The sequence below is a fragment of the Salvelinus fontinalis genome, chromosome 22, assembly GCF_029448725.1.
Source record: "Salvelinus fontinalis isolate EN_2023a chromosome 22, ASM2944872v1, whole genome shotgun sequence".
NCBI classification, from domain to species: Eukaryota; Metazoa; Chordata; class Actinopteri; order Salmoniformes; family Salmonidae; genus Salvelinus; species Salvelinus fontinalis.
In genome coordinates, this window is record NC_074686.1 from 9,839,016 (window position 1) to 9,858,618 (window position 19,603).

The 19,603-nt window shown below is 43.3% G+C and overlaps 1 protein-coding gene across 7 annotated transcripts; it reads left to right on the plus strand.

Moving 5' to 3' along the window:
• Positions 1-4,847: 4,847 nt before the first annotated feature.
• LOC129819747 (bromodomain-containing protein 2-like) lies at positions 4,848-18,806 on the plus strand. Of its 7 annotated transcripts, none has more exons than XM_055876291.1 (12): positions 4,848-6,719; positions 9,868-10,174; positions 10,497-10,634; positions 10,966-11,113; positions 11,460-11,647; positions 11,899-12,366; positions 12,694-12,822; positions 12,942-13,157; positions 13,522-13,790; positions 13,952-14,277; positions 14,518-14,646; positions 16,555-18,806. In XM_055876291.1, the coding sequence occupies exons 1-12, from the start codon at positions 6,688-6,690 to the stop codon at positions 16,674-16,676; spliced, it is 2,472 nt and encodes an 823-aa protein (XP_055732266.1). In that variant the 5' UTR covers positions 4,848-6,687; the 3' UTR covers positions 16,677-18,806. The 7 variants fall into 7 exon arrangements, with proteins under 7 accessions (XP_055732266.1, XP_055732268.1, XP_055732267.1 ...); XM_055876293.1 differs by having other exon boundaries at positions 16,558-18,806; XM_055876292.1 differs by having other exon boundaries at positions 14,521-14,646.
• The last annotated feature ends 797 nt before the right edge of the window (positions 18,807-19,603 follow it).

The following is a 19,603-nucleotide window of genomic DNA, read 5'->3' on the forward strand; positions in this document are numbered from 1 at the left end:
ACATTTGAACATCTTGGCCATGTTCTGTTATAATCTCCACCCGGCACAGCCAGAAGAGGACTGGCCACCCCTCATAGCCTGGTTCCTCTCTAGGTTTCTTCCTAGGTTTTAGCCTTTCTAGGGAGTTTTTCCTAGCCACCGTGCTTTTACACCTGCATTGCTTGCTGTTTGGGGTTTTAGGCTGGTTTTCTGTACAGCACTTTGAGATATCAGCTGATGTAAGAAGGGCTATATAAATACATTTGATTTGATTAAATTTGATTTGATGTAGTGTTGTGTTGTCTCTCTTGCTGTGATGTGTGTTTTGTCCTATATTTATATTGCATTTATTTATTTATTTTAATCCCAGGCCCCCGTCCCCACAGGAGGCATTTTGCCTTTTGGTAGGCCATCATTGTAAGTAAGAATTTGTTCTTAACTGACTTGCCTAGTTAAATAAAGGTTAAATAAAAAATAAATAAATCAAATCAGAGCAAACTTGAACTGTCCCTGAAGGAAAACTTGAGCTCCCCTTGAAAAAAAGATGTACAAGTGAAACCAGTACAATAGCATATTGGTGCTTTTCTACATTACCAGGTATCTTACACTTATTTTGTATGCCTGTGTGTCTGAGACATACAGTATGCTGCAAAACAGAGGGCTATTATCCAAGCGGTTTACAGTAGTGAGTGCATACATTGTCATACTTTTTAGTACTGATCCCCCGTGGGAATCAAACCCAAAACCCCGCTGCAAGCGTCATGATTTACCAACTGAACCACACGAGAGAAATCCTAAAGCACCTTAATCTTAATCTCATTTCAAGTTGGTGATCACTAATGCAGAGCTTATCTGTGGCTGCAGGTGTAACCAGGGTCCTTTAGATCTTCAGTAAAATCCTCTCCCAACTGAGCTATTTAGACCCAATAGAATAGCAATTGGGGAAGCTACTCTGAAAATATAGTTTACCAAGATACCAATTACTTCACACTGGAAGAAGTTAAGATACACTAAAGCTACCCTTAAGAAAAATATAGTTTTCTTAACATTGAAAAAGTAGTTCACTACATCCAAAATACTTTGTGATAAATGATCATATCTAAATCTGAAATGTCATAGATTACAAATTGCAAGAGTAGATCACTCTGGCGTCAATGTTAACAGAATGTGTAATTTAGTCTATTTAACACAAAAGCTATGTTTCAAGGGAGAATTAGGCAGGTTTGATGCTGAAAAAGAAAGTAAATTCTGGTCTACTTATATTTTCTTTGCAAAAAAGAAAGGTAGTGTGTAGTTAGCTACATTGCTATATGGCAAAAAAAAGTTATTAACTACTGAAAACACTACAAAGATTTGATTTTAGTTCAACCACCACCAAGCTACTGCAAAATGTACTAAAATTACTAGTTGAACTAGACGTAGTTCACTACTACAACACTGTTAAATAGTTTGAAAAAGTTTTTTGAAAAAGCTTTAGTGAACTGTCTGTTCCAGATTTGATTTGATTAATAAAATTTGATTTGATTTTATTCGAACACTCCAAACCCTGAGTGTTCTACTCCTTGGAGTGACCTTCTGAGGGAAGCATTCCGATGCTAATCATCATTCTTAGATGCTGCCTTCCTTTTGAGAGCATGAATGCATAATTACACAGCTGTTTTAGAAGCCTGGACACATTTGTACAAACCGTGCAGCACTACATATATTTAATGTAATTTGAGTATCAATTAGTTCTAAATTAGAATTAGAGTTTGAGCCCATGTTTCAGACACATGGCTGGTTTTGGGGATCCAGGTTAAGTCTATTCCCGTACTTAAAATCACTTTCAATAGAGGTTTCTCCATTGGGCATGCTTTTTAAGAGTAAGTTTAATCTGCACTCGAGGCTTTTCAATTTGACAGGCACACTATTTGTGCTGGCATTAGGACAGAACCATGTTTTAAACACAGGGTTGTCAAAACAACACATAGAGCAGGGTCGACCAAACCTGGGCCTGTGGGTGTTTGGTTTGGCCCGCCAAGTAAAAAAATTATTTAGGAATTCAGTCGGAGTCTCAGTTTACTGTTAAAAGTTAGAAATTAGAATACACAAGTTGCAATTTCGAAGTGTTCCACTTATTATGTCAGTCATTGGCAGTCACTCAATTAGCCCATGTCAGCTAACATTTTTTAGATTGCTAGGTAAGGTAGTCTCGCCAGTTATCTAAATTGTTTTGCCTGTGAGGTTGCTGGGGCCCCCCCAACCAAATCTCGCTTAGGGTCTCTGTGATGAGGCAGCCTTAGACTGGCTTAATCACCATTTTAAAAGGTCTTTAAAATGTATTTCAATATTACCTAAAAATGTGTGTGGTTGTGTGGTTTGGACAAAGTGCACTATCTACACGTTTAGGTGTTCCTGATCTTAATTGTTTGCTACCGATTTGGTTGCGCAGGTGGAAGCTAGGTGTGGTGAGTTGCATAATTAGCATGTAGTTCACCCATGCGTTATGTTCTATTTGATGGTACTGTAGCTCTGTCTTTTTAAACTAAAGTATGACTAAATATGGCAATTTAAACTAATGAATGCAATTAACTTAAATCATGTTTTCCACAGTGTTACCTGGTCTAATTAATACATTGAAGTTATTGTAATCAAATGCTCATTCTCATTGGTTAATAAGTGTGGGCAGGGTTGAGGAGTAAAGGGATGAATCCTGTCCTTTTCTCTCAGCTCAGGGTTGAATATAATTTTACAATGTGCTCCACAGCAGTGTGTTTGTTGCGTCCTGTATGTACGGCAGAGGAGGCTGGTGGGAGGAGCTATAGGAGGATGGGCTAATTGTAATGGCTGGAATGGAATTAATGGAATGGTATAAAACATATGGAAACCACACAGTTGACTCCGCTCCATTAATTCCAATCCAGCCATTACAATGAGCCTGTCCTCCCATAGCTCCTCCCACCGGCCTCCTCTGACGTACAGGCAGTTGATATCAGCTGTCCTGGTATACTCTCTTTAGTCCCAGTAAGGAGATAGTTAGGCTCTGTCTAGAGCTGCAAAAGGGGTTATGCTGTTTAACATTTAGGCCTAGTCTTAGCTACAGTAGGAACCCTATTGAGAGGCTGGTCTTTAGACTCACCGTCATCTGTAATTCTTGTGAGTTTTCGCATTCTGAATGTTGGTGCTATGGACAACTGTTTTTGAGACAAGCTATGTTTCCTGAAATCCTACATCTGCAATACATTGTTTTTTTACAATCATGGGTCCTCTTTATTCCCACCTATCAACTCCCTTGGCCACTCTGGGTCTGCTATTCTACAGGCGCTTCTGCCTGATGAGCTTCCCTGATGAACATAGAGCACTGCAATTACAGTAGGTGGGTAGTAGGAAAAACATTGGTACAATGACAGTTGGCCAAATATTTCCATTCCAGCTATTTTATTATACACAGCCACAAACAGTCAGTTAATGCAAGGGAGCTGAGGGACCAAATAAATAAAGTTAGAAGGTCTATTCCAAGTTTTATTAGGTATTCAATCAAGTCATAACATTTATGCCATAATGCTAATTGTTCATGGTATACATAGAATGTGAAAGGAAGGAGAGAGGGTCTCGCTCAACAAATGCAAATTAGGAAAATCATTTTCCATAGCCATGAACTGGCGAGCCATACTGTACCTTCCCTTGTATTTCCACACTACTCTGCTTGCATCGTCAGTTGTCAAGGGGGATGTTGCCATGGATGGCTCTCCAGTCATGGTGGGGAGAGCTTTCCTAGCAACCACTTCCCCTGCTGGCCAAATCATCATGTAACAGGGCTCATCCACCGAATGCTTTGGTGACTCAGAGACGTCTTACTCTTGAGTGAGCGCTGTGAACTGAGGGTGGGGTGTGAGCATACAACTTCAGCAGCTAGGCCTATCCATTTGTCAAGTCCTGAGAAAGCACAAAGGACAGCTTGTTCTCTGTTGGAAGCCTGATTAGATCATTAACTACCCAGCGATGGCCACCTCAAGTTGGCCATTATATCCCCCAAATATGTCAGTGTGTGGTGCATAGGCCTACTGACCTGATATGCTATAGACGTGAGGTTGTGGCAAGATAGTGGCAAGATAACAATGAACATTTCTTTGTAGTTTGGAGATTAAATCAATTCCCATTATACTATATGAGCATTGCACTTGTGTCTTAAACAACTACCCACAATCATTTTCCCAAAATGTTCTGATGTTTAGCCTACTGTTACTTGAATTCTAATTTTCTTTCTTTCAAACATTTTATTTGACATTTTCAATACATTACAAATACTAATATTCTGATAATAATCTTCATAAGAGCTGAAGGTAGAAGTTGCATGAGTGACCACAGATCTAGAATCAGATACCATCTCCAGGTCCTAACGAAGCTTCTCTGCCTTCTCCAAATGGAAAACTGACCTTAGAACAGAGTCTACTGTGTATAGAGGCAATATCCCACTGGCTCGCCCATATTTTACGCATGCGCAGCAGCTTGCTTTTGCTGTCGCAGTGGAATCCACTATGCTGGCAACCAAAATATAAACTTTGTCAAGAGAAGACCTGCAGTTATAACAAATATAAGTTTCGTGTCGATGCTAGAAATGTATATTGTCCGCTTGCATGTATTACTGCAGTTTTGTCAAGGAAACGTTTCAATCAATCCAATACGCACCACGTGGTTTGGGTTTGTCCAATTGGAGCAACGCTTTGATACCCGAAAGCGTGCCCTTTGTTCAGGATTTCGCCAAGTTATCAACAATATGGTCGAATTAACTTTTATACAGCAACATGTGGACAACGAATATGATTTGTAACGGCAAGATGACAATTTCTGGATACATCAATATATTTTTTTTTCCTGGGGCAGTAGCCTACAACTTTTTGGCAAACATTTTGCCATGAGCTTATTCATCACATGACTTCCCTTCCCCCACCCAAAGAATGATGAAGAAGTCGGACATGTTTGAGGGAAATGTGTTGAAAAAAAAAGTATCGTGATGGAGGACAAGGAGAATTTTGAAGTAAAGTTTTTACTTTGCATAATGGATTTACAAATTGAGATTTTTAATAGTTACATTTTATGTAACCCTGGGAGTCAATTAGCAAACTCTTTGTTGGTATTTACTCAAGATTAAGACAAATATTAATGTATGGTTTAATTCAAGTTTCATTGTATTTAGAAGCTTTCAAATGTATACTTTTTGTCCGTATATATTGAAAATCGCGAGGATTTAGTGGAGTGACATTGAAGAGAACGTGTAACCTTGGTGTGGGGGATGGGTATTATCGTTTGGGAACCATTTTGTAGAGCTTTTAAAACTACCTTTACGAGTTTTTTTTTGTCGAAGGTTGGCATTGTGCTGATAATTCAGTATACTCTAGTTTGTTGCAGGTGGACTTCGTCGAATGAATATCTTGGTATGATAGGAAATGGTTGGGGATTTAGTTGTCTATGTTAAATGTAGATATAACTAACGTTAGGTAGTTTGGATTCTCTGGACAGCTAATGTTGACGACTTGTAAGGTTTATAGTTATGATTTAGTTGAACTGTTCAAATCGTGAATGCGGCCTACTTGGGTGTTATTGAAGTTGAGCAACTTTTCTCTAAAATTCTTAACAGATGCGACCTTTGCTAGAAGGTTCTCTTATAGTAATTGTTAAGTGGTTGTGTGTATATCCGAAATTCTTATCTGATTTGATAACCATTTCAGCAAGAGTTGAGAGAATTGCTGTGTCATACAATGGAGGGCAATTTCTTTGCCACTTTAGCTTAGTTTGCTTTATCCTCCCTAAGACATTTAAAACCTCAGCTTCAGTGTGAGTTAAGCTATTGTGTCCATCAAATGTTGTGCTATTAATAGTGTCAGGCCTTGGTTGAGTTATGACATTAGTAGGCCTCGGATAATGGTAGCCTTTCTTGTAGTTGTCAGAAATAATTATTCCTGGTAAAATATGTAGTTAGGTCAGACAGCACGTGGTTTGAAACTAGGCGTTATGATCATCGCCCTTTTGATCCAACGCAGGGAGTGGTATTACTTGTACATTTTGTGAAACCATCATGTATGCACAGTCAAGCTCGTGTGCACTTCAAGATGGCGCTCCGTCAACACAACTAAAATGCGGCTACTCGGAAAGAAATGTGTTTAAGCGCTCGGCCTACGTTTGGCATCTGATAGATACGTGTGACTGAACTCGCTAACCAATGGCTTGCTTTCTGTTTACTCTGGAAGTTCGCGCTGGAGCTCCAGTGACCAATCATTATCGTTGCATTGCCCACGCTGACGTAATGTAATTTGATAAGCGAAAGGGCGGGTTGTTGGATGTCGCATTTCGTAATCGACTACGTAAAATAACCAATCAAAGTATACATTTTGAGTGCTGGGAGGTCTAGCCAGTAATATTGCGATTGTAGTTTGATTGATAATAACAATATACAAATCGGTTGGATGGGAAGCATATAGGAAAACAAATGGTGTTTGGAGGTGTGGTTACCCTGGTTGACATGTTCAACTGCGAATAGAAAATCATAGGGCGTAGTCTTATATTTCGTATCCAATAGAATGCATGGTTGGTCTATAAATTGTCGGGCATAGACGCGAGATGCCATTTCGCTGAAGCAGTGATCAGTTGGATTCCGTGAGGGCTGGAGGAAAGCACGGGCAAAACAGGAACTTGAATATTGGTATTTAAACAGAATCCGGATCCATCGCGATGGAGACGGCCATAAACCCGCCCCATGACAGGTACCGATCGGACTAATTGAATTTAAATTTGCGATCTGAAAGCGTATTGTTGCATTAGGAGTAGTATTCACTTATAAACAGATGCTTTCTGATTACCGACATGTTCACCGAAAGTGTTAAACCAAGACTGCTCAATCGGCATAGAGCGTTTGTATAATTTTGCAACAAAAAACAATATTGGACAATTGTCAGGATGTGATCACTCGTCAATCTGCAAAATAGGACAATAATTATTTGGGACGCCTGTCGTTTAAATCGTACTGCACCGACGCCATCTTCCCAGCGTCTCGGGTAGCTAGTCCTTGCGTTAGTAGGATTGCCTAGCCCATCTGGCATGATAACAAGCGAACTAACGTTAGTTGGTGATATCGCTAAACTGGATTTACACGAGCATAACTGTCCTTCGCTTTTTATTTTCTCTTCCTGTTGGTTAACTGTTAATGGCTGGGTGAATGTTGGCATGTTAGCGAAGTTCTTTCACATTGTGATTGTTTGGTGGGTATATTATTGCTCGGTAACTGGCTACCATGGGATAAGTTTGCTGTGTCAGTTAAGTTAGTAGCCGTAAGTTAGCTAGCTAACTAGCAGACGGTCATTGCTCGCCGGGAAGTCTACTTTGTTACTTAGCTCTTTCCCGTTAACTCGAACTTGGCAAACTAATAGATATAAGTATATAGAATAGCCATGATTGTTTTCCCTACGTTAGCCATTGGAAGCTCGTCTAGTGAAAGCCAACTAAGTTAACTGAGCTGTTTTGGTAGTCACAACAAACAGTAAGTTACTTGTTAACGTTAGCAAGCTAATGTAGCTGCATCACCAATGTATTTGAGTAGAACGAGGTAAGCTGGGTTGGTAGCTAACTACTGGTTTGAAGTATTTGGTGAGTCTCGTTCTCCTGTATATGGATGGGGTGGGATATATTTGGCAAACAGGGTGGTAAACGTTACATGTCATGGCTGCATTACGGTTATGGATAGTGCTGATCATTTAGCCGTCATATAATTGCAGCCTAACGCCGGGTCATTGCAATGGTATTTTTTTTATCAGCATGTGCAAGTCAAGTATCTAACTGTTGGATGGGAATAGTTTCCCATCAGGTCCTTGCAATGGTCTCACAATCCACCCACTACCTTTCCACTCACCAAACCTGGAAAATATTAATAGACATCTATTTTTTTTTGTAACCATTAGAGTAAAATGTAAATTGGATAATGTTCTGTGGTTAGTACGGTCTTCCCTTTCACAAATAATTATTTTTAAAGGAAACATAAGTGTTTTATGTATTTGAAAGCTTTTTACTTTTATAATAAAGTACACAAAATGTCAAATGTGTTTTCCAACTTGTATCATTTGAATACCAGCTGATATTAAGCTATGAGTAGAAGGGATATCTGTGACTTGGATTGTCATGGTCAGCATAGGCTACAAAACCCATGTTTTTCTTCAAGAAACTCTGAAAAAGTCTTCATTTTGTAGAGTTGGTAATGGGGCAAGTCACTACAGCATGGCTTCCACGTAGGTTACGTAATGGGCACGGTTTGCATCAGTTATTTGTTTGTGTCAAGGTAAGTTACAGGTGAATATAAAATTCTGTTCTAGTAGTCTTCTCTGGTGTTCACTTATGAGGAAGATGCAGCTCTACTGATCTAGTCTGATTGAAGGCGACATGTAGACACAGCCTACAGTATAGAATGGTTGGTAATGGCCTCTTTTTGATATTAACTTTTTCGAAATTGGTCAGTTCATCTTGATAATTTGAGTAGTGGGGATTGATCGTAAACATTTAACCCCTACTTTCCTGTTTTCAGAGGACCAGGCCCTGTTCCCTATCTTATGTAAGCACAAGACATGTCACCCAGTTGCATCACTGGCAACTTTTCCATATTATTTTAGATTGTCCCTATAGAGGAAGTTAATTCCTGGTAGCAATTATGAAGAGACCTAGAGTATTTGTCCATGTGGCTTCTAATTGCCAACTAACAGTGCACCTTTCAATACACATAGTTAATGTTCACAAGGCATGGAATATGAATACAGGCTATTTGCACAGTTTTACTAGTCTATACAAACTCATTCAGGGTTATGGTGTAAAAATAAATCAGCTCAATTTTGTCAATGGTGCATTTGAACGGGGTCACCTGTGATCTGAGTGACTTGATCACTGCACTCTTGAGCCCCTCCATTTATGAATCCCGTTAAAACACGCATTGTATCTGTATCACAATGCTAGATGCACAAACCAACTTTGTTGGTGGGGGGGTAGGTTCTAGTTACCATGTTTTATAACCTTCCAGCCAATGGAATGGAGTTGTTAGCTTTGTTGCCAGGGAGATGAGAAATGTGCAGTTAAAAGCATGGAGGTGTTGTCTTCCCTCATTTCTATAACACTGCTCCCCTCTAAGCCTCTGGGTGTTTTAATGGCAGGACTATGGGATCATATCACCAGTATAATGGTCACTGCATTCCATTAAATCCACTGTTTCATTTAACAGGCTGCTTTTATGTAACATGTTATGTCACTTTATGTTCGGTATGAGTATAACTGTTGCTGTGTATGTCCAGCCAGGCTCTTATCACAGTTTCAACAGATAAAACTGTTTCTATTGAGACTACTTCTAACCCACAGATATTATCAGCCAGGGGCACTAAACCACAGTCAACAGAAGGGTTTCAACAGTCAAAGGGTTCATGGTGTAACAATGCAAACTGCTCAAAGCTAAATATACCCGTACATCCTTGTCATGGTGTATTGCGAAAGCTTTTGGCTACTTGGTGAACCTCACAAATGCCTGCCTGAGGCCAGCTGTCCAAGAACTCCTGAAACCACACCCATATGTATATTTTCTACAGTCTGTGACAGTACTGGTAGTCTGGCTAATCCTTTAGTTTCTGTCAATGCCAATGAGGCAGTTGTGACTCAAAGCTCAACTGAAACGTAATCATGGTGAGAGGGGGAGTTAGTCACTATTGACTGGATATTTTTTGCTTACCTGTCCTCATCTAAGACGTTTCGAGTGGGCTAGCTAAGTAGAAGGCTTGTTCAATGAGGACTGCTGATTCATCCAATACCTTCTCCTTTCTCCACCTCCCCATTTGTCTTTGTGCCCTATTGCTCTATGCTTATTCCCTCCTCCCTTTCCGTCAACAGCTCCCTGGGCGGGGTCGACGTAGGCCTGCATGGCGTCATGGCGATGGAGCAGGGCCCACCGGGCCCCGGAAAGCGCATCCGGAAACCGTCACTGCTGTTCGAGGGATTCGAGGGCCCGCCGTTGCTCCCCCACGGGCAAGCTCCCCCCTCTGGGTCACCACGGCCCCTAGTGCACGACACGAACCGGCAGGGCCGCGCCACCAACCAGCTGCAGTTCCTCCAGAGAGCCATGATGAAGTACCTGTGGAGGCACCACTTCGCATGGCCCTTCCATGAGCCTGTGGACGCCTCCAAGCTCAGCCTGCCTGTGAGTGTCCCTGCAAGCCACTGTTCCAGAGAGCCCAGCCACATTGTACCTTAGCCAAACTCAGACGGACAGCGGATATTTCTCGATAGATATTCAAATAGTGTTATTTAATCCTATTTGCGTATTAGGATGTCTCAGTTTTCAGACCTAATAGAACTAAGGAATTTAGAATATTCTTATGTTAGGTTGGGGACTTTTCAAAGTTTTCTAAAAGCCTTTCTTCCAAGCTTACAGACAATACAGCGCTGAATAGGCGTGGAGAGCGCCGTTTATTTATTATTAGCACGGCAGCGTTAAGTAAACGTGCTCCTCTCTGTCTCAGGACTATCACAAGATCATCAAGCAGCCCATGGACATGGGGACCATCAAGCGGCGCCTGGAGAGCAACTACTACCGCAGCGCCAGCGAGTGCATGCAGGACTTCAACACCATGTTCACCAACTGCTACATCTACAACAAGGTGTGTGTGTGAGACACAAATGCTGTAACCACAGTTAACATTTTCACTGTCATAAATGAGCCATTGACCAACTGCGGCTACTGGCTGGACACTAGAGGGAGTCAAAACGCCGTTTGAGTTTAAAAAGCTCAACATCGTATTATCTATTTATATTTGACGTCTCTGGAAACTGTCAGAGATACGGCACTAATAAACCCAGTCTTATAAACTGTCTAAAGATATCATCTATCTGATAGAGATGACGCTGATCTCACATCCTATTTTGAGAAGTTATGTGCCCTACATGTAATCTCCAGCCGGGTAACGCTTTTCCATGGTGACTGTCTCCCAGCCAACAGATGATATTGTTCTGATGGCCCAGTCCCTGGAGAAAGCGTTCCTTCAGAAGGTTGCCCAGATGCCCCAGGAGGAGATAGAACTGCCCCCTCCTCCACCACGGGGCAAACCGGGCAAGCCAGGCAGAGGACGCAGGGCCACAGGTGAGCACCAGGAGAGCATGTGGGGGTTTGTGTGATTCTGTTTGTGTGTGGTTAATGAATGTGTTTGATATTGACTCTTTCTGTCAGATAATGTGAATATGAATAATATCTACGTGTATATCTATCTATATTTCTATCTATATATCATATAATATGCAATTTAGCAGATGTTTATTAAAGCAACCTAGTGATGCATACATTTTTCTTATGGGCGGCTCCATCGGGAGTCAAACCCACAATCCTTGATGTTACAAGCGCCATGTTTTACCAACTCGGCGACACAGGACCACATGAATACGTGTAAACTCCCATGCGTAACCACTTTTTTTCCCTTAATTTGCCTCAGTACCAGGAGGAGTGACGACTGCTCACCAGGTCCCGGCAGTGTCCCAGTCCGCGTACTCTCCCCCCACGCCGGACACCCCAGAGTCGCTCTCAACCCCGCCACAGACACTCCTGGCCAAGAGCCTACCTCTCACCCTCCACAGTACTCCTGCTATGCTAGGCTTATCCCCCACACAGCCCACAGCCAAGGTAAGGGCAGCAGGCCATTCTGTCTGTGCAGTGTTCACTTACCCCTAAACTACAAAGTTGTTAAACAATTTACCTGATGGCCTTAACTGTTTGTGCTACTTTAGAGTACCTACTGCAACAATGTTATGCGGAAATTGGCGACATCATCTGACATCGTCGTTTACTATTTTTAAAATATTTCTTGGCCCGTTATCCGAAATGGTAAGCTTTCAGCCAATGACAAGAGCCCCTGTGTCTCTGTCTCCCAACAGAAAAAGGGAGTGAAGCGGAAAGCAGACACCACCACCCCCACCACCATGGCCATGCCCATCACCGTGGGCGTTGGCGGGATTGGCATGGGCATGGCCGGCGGGCCCGACTCACCATTGACACTCACCTCGCTGGGGGTAGGCCATGGCCTGGGGCTCGGGATGGGTATTGGTATGGGCCGCGGCAGAGGCACGGCGGGCACCAAAGCACCTGCAGGGAGGCGGGGAGTCAGCGGGCGCCCTATCAAGCCCCCGAAGAAGGACCTGCCAGATTCTGTGCAGCTCCAGCCGGTGCGACGGGGCAAACTGGGCCAGCAGCTCCGGTACTGCAACGGGATTCTCAAAGAGCTGCTGTCCAAGAAACACGCGGCGTACGCCTGGCCCTTTTACAAACCAGTGGACGCCTCCATGCTGGGCCTACACGACTACCACGACATCATCAAGCAGCCCATGGACCTCAGCACCATCAAGGTACATGCCTCGCCACCACAGGAGGTCGGTGGCACCTTATTGGGGAGGATGGGCTCGTGGTAATGTCTGGAGCGGCATTAGTGGAACGGTATCAAATACATCAAACATGATTTCCAGGTGTTTGATTCCGTTCCATTTGCTCTGTTCTGGCCATGACTATGAGCCGTCCTCCCCTCAGCAGCCTCCTTTGCTCCACCACACAGTCTGTTTGTAAACCTCACATAATGGACCCTTGGCAAGGGCTGTATATCAGAGCTGCATCAAGCACCATGAAATTAGACTGTCAGTAATTCTGTGACGTTATCCTCCTCCCATCTCCCTCTGCAGAGGAAAATGGACAGTCGAGAGTACCGGGACGCCCAGCAGTTTGCCGGCGACGTCAGGATAATGTACTCTAACTGCTACAAGTACAACCCTCCAGACCATGACGTGGTAGCCATGGCACGCAAACTACAGGTACGGGTCAACACATTTTAAGCATGGAGATGTGTCTTTTCTTGTCTGAGATTTTATGCCTTTGAGCAGTAGTATCGTACAGCTGAGTGCACTGATCTGATGTCCTCCTCTCTCTCCAGGACGTCTTTGAGTTCTGCTTTGCCAAGATGCCTGACGAGCCCGCGGCCCCTCCTGCTTCCATGGGTGGGCACTCCTCATCTTCTTCATCTTCCTCCTCGTCCTCGTCTGAGAGCGACCCCAGCAGCGAGAGCGAGAGCGACAGCAGCCCCAGCTCGGACAGCGAGGAGGAGCGAGCACACCGCCTGGCCGAGCTGCAGGAACAGGTGTGTACACAGGTAGACTGACCCAGCCCTGCGCCCACCGCAACACCACACACACATCAACATTCAGACTACGTTACATCACAAAATTCCATTACATTTTAGTCATTTAGCAGACGCTCTTATCCAGAGCGACTTACTGTTAGTGCGTTCATCTTAATCCAGCTAGATGAGACAACCACATATCTGTTGTAGTAATACATTTTTCTTCAATAATGTAGTTGTCAGAAAAATCAAGAAAGTGCAGGTAATTAAAAAATATGTACAGTATATATATATATATATTTTAATTTTTAAATACAAAAGTATTTATGTAAACCTGAGCTAGAAGTGTTTGCCACAACAGTCACTGACCGTGTCCTCTCCACGGTCCCATCAGCTGAAAGCAGTTCATGAGCAACTGGCAGCACTCTCCCAGGGCCCCATCGTCAAGCCTAAGCGGAAGAAAGAGAAGAAGGACAAGAAGAAGAAGAAGAAGCCCGAGAAGCATCGGGGAAGCCGGGTGCCAGTCGAAGAGGATATACCCATCCGGCCGGCTAAAACGCCCAAGGTCACCAAGATGCCGAAGATGTCGAAGACACCCAAGAGCAGCAAAGGGGGCTCCACACAGGGCAAGAGGAGCACTGGCAAGAAGAGCAACAAGAGCAAGTGAGTTCCCTCTACTGGCAAGCGGTGTCTATTGATTTTAACATCTCTGTCATGATATGATTTATTTACTCCATACTATAACCATTCCCAAAAACTATTCCTGACAAAAGCAAACTGTTAACCTTTAGGATTGAATCATTAAATCACACTCTCACACTCAGGTCCTCCAAGAAGTCTCAGGCAGTGACGCTCAGCATGCACCAGATGAGCGCTGCCGCCATGCTCCCCCACTACGACTCCGAGGAGGAAGACGAGGTATCGCCCATGAGCTACGACGAGAAGCGGCAGCTCAGCCTGGACATCAACAAGCTGCCCGGGGAGAAGCTGGGCCGCGTGGTTCACATCATCCAGGCACGCGAGCCTTCGCTGCGCGACACCAACCCAGAGGAGATCGAGATCGACTTTGAGACGCTCAAGCCGTCCACGCTGCGAGAGCTGGAACGTTACGTCATGACCTGCCTCCGCAAGAAGCCCCGCAAACCCTATGGTGAGGGAGCTTTCCTGTGTAGCGCCGGACCCCCCCCCCCCCCCGAATGTTCTCTGGCCCCTGTTACGTGTCCCGGATGGGCGCTAACCATAGGGCTTTTCTGTTTTAATTTCATTCAAATGTCATGCAAATTTCAAGGGTTTCACTGGGTAGCATCATAGTGACTTAGTCTCCGTTTATTGGATCAGTTGGTGAATGCAGACATTGCATCATCTAACCCCCTGGTCTCCTCTCTGTTAGCAGGGAAGAAAGGTGGAGCAGGGAAGTCCCGGGAGGAGCTGGCTCTGGAGAAGCAGTTGGAACTGGAGCAGAGGTTGCTGGATGTCAGCGGCCAGCTCAACTCTGGCAAGAAGCCTCAGAAAACCAAAGGTGAGTCAGAATAAATCTGCATCAGTGCCCAAAGAATAGACACAGCAGACATGACAACTACCCTGAACAAAAATATTAACACATCATGTAAAGTGTTGGTCCCATGTTTCACGAGCTGAAATAAAAGATCCCAGATCTGTGCCATAAGCACAAAAAGCTTATTTATCTTAAATGTTGTACACACATGCGTTTGCATTCCTGCTCGTGAGGATTTCTCCTTTGCCAAGATAATCTATCCACCCCACCTGACAGATGTGGCGTATCAAGAAGCTGTTTAAACAGCATGATCATTACACAGGTGCACCTTGTGATGGGGACAATAAAAGGCCACTCTAAAATGTGCAGTTTGTCACACAACACAATGCCACAGATGTCTCAAGTTTTTATACCCCGTGCAGTTGGCATGCTGACTGTAGGAATGTCCACCAGAGCTGTTGCCAGAGAATTGAATGTTCATTTCTCTACCATAATGTCACGGTGGTGTTGTTGAGAGACGGACCAAAACGCAGCATTTGGAAAATAAGCCATCTTCTTTTATTAACACCACGAAGATGAACACGACACAAAACACTATACAAACTAACCAAAACAATGAACGACCGTGAAGCTATGAACGTAGTGCACATACAGGCTACAAACGTATAACATAGACAATTTCCCACAAATACCTAAAGCCTATGGCTCCCTTAAATATGGCTCCCAATCAGAGACAACTATGACCAGCTGTCTCTGATTGAGAACCAAATCAGGCAGCCATAGACTTTTCTAAACACCTACACTCAACCATAGACTATACTAGACACATACACTAAACTATAGACTATTCTAGACACATCCACTCAACACAAACCCATACACTCTAACAAATCCCCCTAGACACTCCAAACCACCCAAGACAATACAAAAACACAAACCTAACCCCATGTCACACCCTGACCTAACTAAAATAATAAAGAAAACAAAGAATACTAAGGCCAGGGCGTGACACATAAAGCCGCCTTCAACGTCGTTTTAGAGAACTTGGTAGTATGTCCAACCGGCCTCTCTACCTCAGACCACGTGTATGGCGTCGTGTGGGCGAGCGGTTTGCTGATGTCAGCGTTGTGAACAGAGTGCCCCATGGTGGGGTTATGGTATGGACAGGCATAAGCTGACAACAAGCACAATTGCATTTTATCGGTGGGAACCTGAATGCGCAGAGATACAGTGACGAGATCCTGAGGCCATTGTCATGCCATTCATCACCCCATGTTTCAGCATGATAATGCACGGCTCCTTGTTGTAATGATCTGTACACAATTCCTGGAAGCTGAAAATGTCCCAGTTCTTCCATGGCCTGCATAGTCACCAGACATGTTTGGGATGCTCTGGATCGACGTGTATGACAGCATGATCCAGTTCCCACCAATATCCAGCAACAACACATAGTAATTGAAGAGGAGTGGGACAACATTCCACAGGCCACAAGCAACAGCCTGATCAACTCTATGTGAAGGAGATTTCTCACTGCATGAGGCAAATGGTGGTCCCTCCAGATATGGTCTGGTTTTCAGATTTGTTTTTCAAGATATCTGACCAACAGATGCATATCTATTTGTATATAAGTCAGGAAATCCATAGATTAGGGCCCAATGAATTCATTTAAATTGCCTGATTTCCTTACATGAACTTTATCTCAAGTCTTGTTGCATTTGATATTTTTGTTCAGTATACTTTCAGAGCATTCACAGAGATGTGGAACTACAAGCCAAAATGTATTTAAAATACATTTTCTCTAATGTATGGCCCTATCCACCTTCATAGTGTTTCATGAAAGAGATCAGCTCAGGTCTTTGCAAAATGTGTAGGTTGTCTTTTCAACATTATATTCCAAGTATTTGACCTTGTGTGTATCGTTCTCTCTCTCAGCAGAGAAGCCCAGTGCAGTGGAGCCCCACGCCGTAGCATCTCGCCTCAGCGCCAGCAGCTCCAGCTCAGACTCTTCCTCATCTTCTTCCTCGTCCTCCTCTGACACCAGTGACTCGGACTGAAAGCTCCAGATGGATGGGCATTGAGCCCACGAACCCCAGACAGGACAGAGCAGGACTGCCAACAGAGCTGCAGGAGGGTCAGACTATAGTCAGAACTGACCCGGAATTAAAAAAGATAGAGAAGAATCCAGTCCCAACAGAAAGAGTGGATGGAGAGAGAGTGGGTTTTTTCATTGCTCTAGAAACCTAGAGGCTTGACAGAGATGATGTGCCGTCTCATAGGAAAAAGAGCCAATGGCAGGATCTCTACTGGCTCTAGAAAGATGGCAGGATCTCTACTGGCTCTAGAAAGATGGCAGGATCCCTACTGGCTCTAGAAAGATGGCAGGATCTCAACTGGCTCTAGAAAGATGGCAGGATCCCTACTGGCTCTAGAAAGATGGCAGGATCTCAACTGGCTCTAGAAAGATGGCAGGATCTCTCCTGGCTCTAGAAGGCAGGATCTCAAGATGGCAGGATCTCTACTGGCTCTAGAAAGATGGCAGGATCCCTACTGGCTCTAGAAAGATGGCAGGATCTCAAGATGGCAGGATCTCTACTGGCTCTAGAAAGATGGCAGGATCTCAAGATGGCAGGATCCCTACTGGCTCTAGAAAGATGGCAGGATCTCAAGATGGCAGGATCTCTACTGGCTCTAGAGAAAGATGGCAGGATCTCTACTGGCTCTAGAAAAATGGCAGGACCTCAAGATGGCAGGATCTCTACAAACTCTAGAAAGCGAGGAGGATAGATAGTACGAGATGATCCCAGAGTTCTGGACTATGTCTTTCTCTCCACGCTTTGTGTATATAGTATGTACAAATATATAAATATCTATTTTTCTTTTATAAAGAAGAATTTTAAGGAATCCCCAAATGTGGGGAGAAAGTAAAGGTGTGGACAGGCTGTCTTTAGTTTAACTGTTTTATGACAAGGAATTAGAAGGTAAAGTGTGTGTGTGTGTGTGAGAGAGAGGGGCACGGCCTCTCACAGTAAACACAGCCCTGCTTAGTTTCTCATCTTGTTGATGCAGGCGTTTGAAATAATTCTGCATTGTAAAGCACCTTGTTTCAGTATACATGAAGAAACTGAAGAGCATCAAGACTGCAACATACGCATGTACTTCTACAGCTTGAGAGGGGTGTCCATGGTACACAAATGGTTTAAGTGAACTAACTTTTTCCTACTTTTCACTCTGTAAATGACCTGTTTCTATCTTGTGACCAATCTGCAAATAAATTGTGAGGACATCTCTCCACTCAGCATTACCCACACGCAAACAGATTCTTCCCTTGTTTTGTTTTCTGTCAATTGGATATGTCCAGAATGTGTCAAGTGAAGTCTACAGACTACTGAAATGGTCACATCTCTCTTGCAAGACATTTTAACTTGCATGAGTAATGTATAATGACTAGATTTTGAGACTTCATTTTATCTGTGGAAAAAATCTATTTTTCTAGATGGTATCTTAGTAAGGTTCAGTGGGGTGGTTAAATGCCGTCCTTGTGTCCCCCAGGTCTGATTCCCATAGCGTTGCAATACCAATGCTTTATGGCACAAAACCACACTATTTATTTGAACAACTTGGCCTTTTAACATTTTGGCAGCTGAATGTTTTTTTTGTCTTCAATTTAGCTAAATCTGATTTGGGAAGAAGATTGTAGTGACCATTTCCTTGCTCATAGTTTGTTTAGCAGAAGTGGTATACGTACTTCATGATATTCCGAGGTACTAAACTGATTTAGTGATTTAGTTAAGAAGTCAAGCTTTTTTTAAATATAATTGTTTGAGAATTTAGATTTTGTACGTGTGATCAGTTATTTATTTGAGTGGACACTGAGACCAAATCGTTATTGCATTTACTTGAAGTCAATGGAGAAAGTTGCATATTGGTAATAATGACAAACTACTCAAACAAAAATGTGTACAGCTGTAAGGAGAAAAGGCACGGTTGAAAAAAGTTTACATTTTACAGTCACAACTTTGGAGCATGTTTCTACCACTGAGGTTTCTTGTTTTGCTTTTGTTCTTAGTCATGTTCTTTCACCCCCTACAATTGTGAGATGGTTGTTTCTTGCTCTGTTTATTTTAGAAGAAAAAAACTTTGAACTGTCTGACTACAAATAAAGAGAGAGAGGTCTTTAACACTCACTCTGTGTCTGTTTTGAGCAATTAAAGTGGGCCCATGTAATGATTCAAAAGGAGGATGATAAGCTGTCACTGAAAATGGTCCTTAGTTCCAGTGAAGTGAAATCTACAGCATACAATGATATTCAAGACGATTCTGTGCTTCCAACTTTGTGGCAACAGTTTGAGGAAGGCCCTGACCTGTTTCAGCATGACAATGCCCCCGTACACCAAAAGAGGTCCATACAGAAATGGTTTCAAGATCGGTGTGGAAGAACTTGACTGGCCTGCACAGAGCCCTGACCTCAACCCCACCTCAACCCACACCTTTGGGATGAATTGGAACGTTGACTGCGAGCCAGGCCTAATCGCCCAACATTAGTGCCCAACCTCACTAATGCTCATATGGCTGAACGGAAGCAAGTCCCCGCAGCAATGTTCCCACATCTAGTGGAAATCCTTCCCAGAAGAGTGGAGGCTGCCCATGATTTTGGAATGAGATGTTTGACGAGCAGGTGTCCACATACTTTTGGTAATTTAGTGTATGTCTGGCAATTTCAATAAGGGAACATGTTCGAGACTCCATTTTGAGTAAATGGGCTATAGTAAATGTTGGCAGTAACTTTCATAAAGCAGCACAAAGTATGATTTGCCAGCCGGTCAGGTCTGACGTGAGATCCGAGAAGCCTCTGGAACGTCGGGGGGAAAGGGAAGTGTAGAACTGTGGAGAAAACGATGTTCATTAGAGGACTTTCAGATAAACCCTTTTTTTTCTAATTAGTTTGATTTCCAATGTACTTGGAACACACACAGCATTGTCT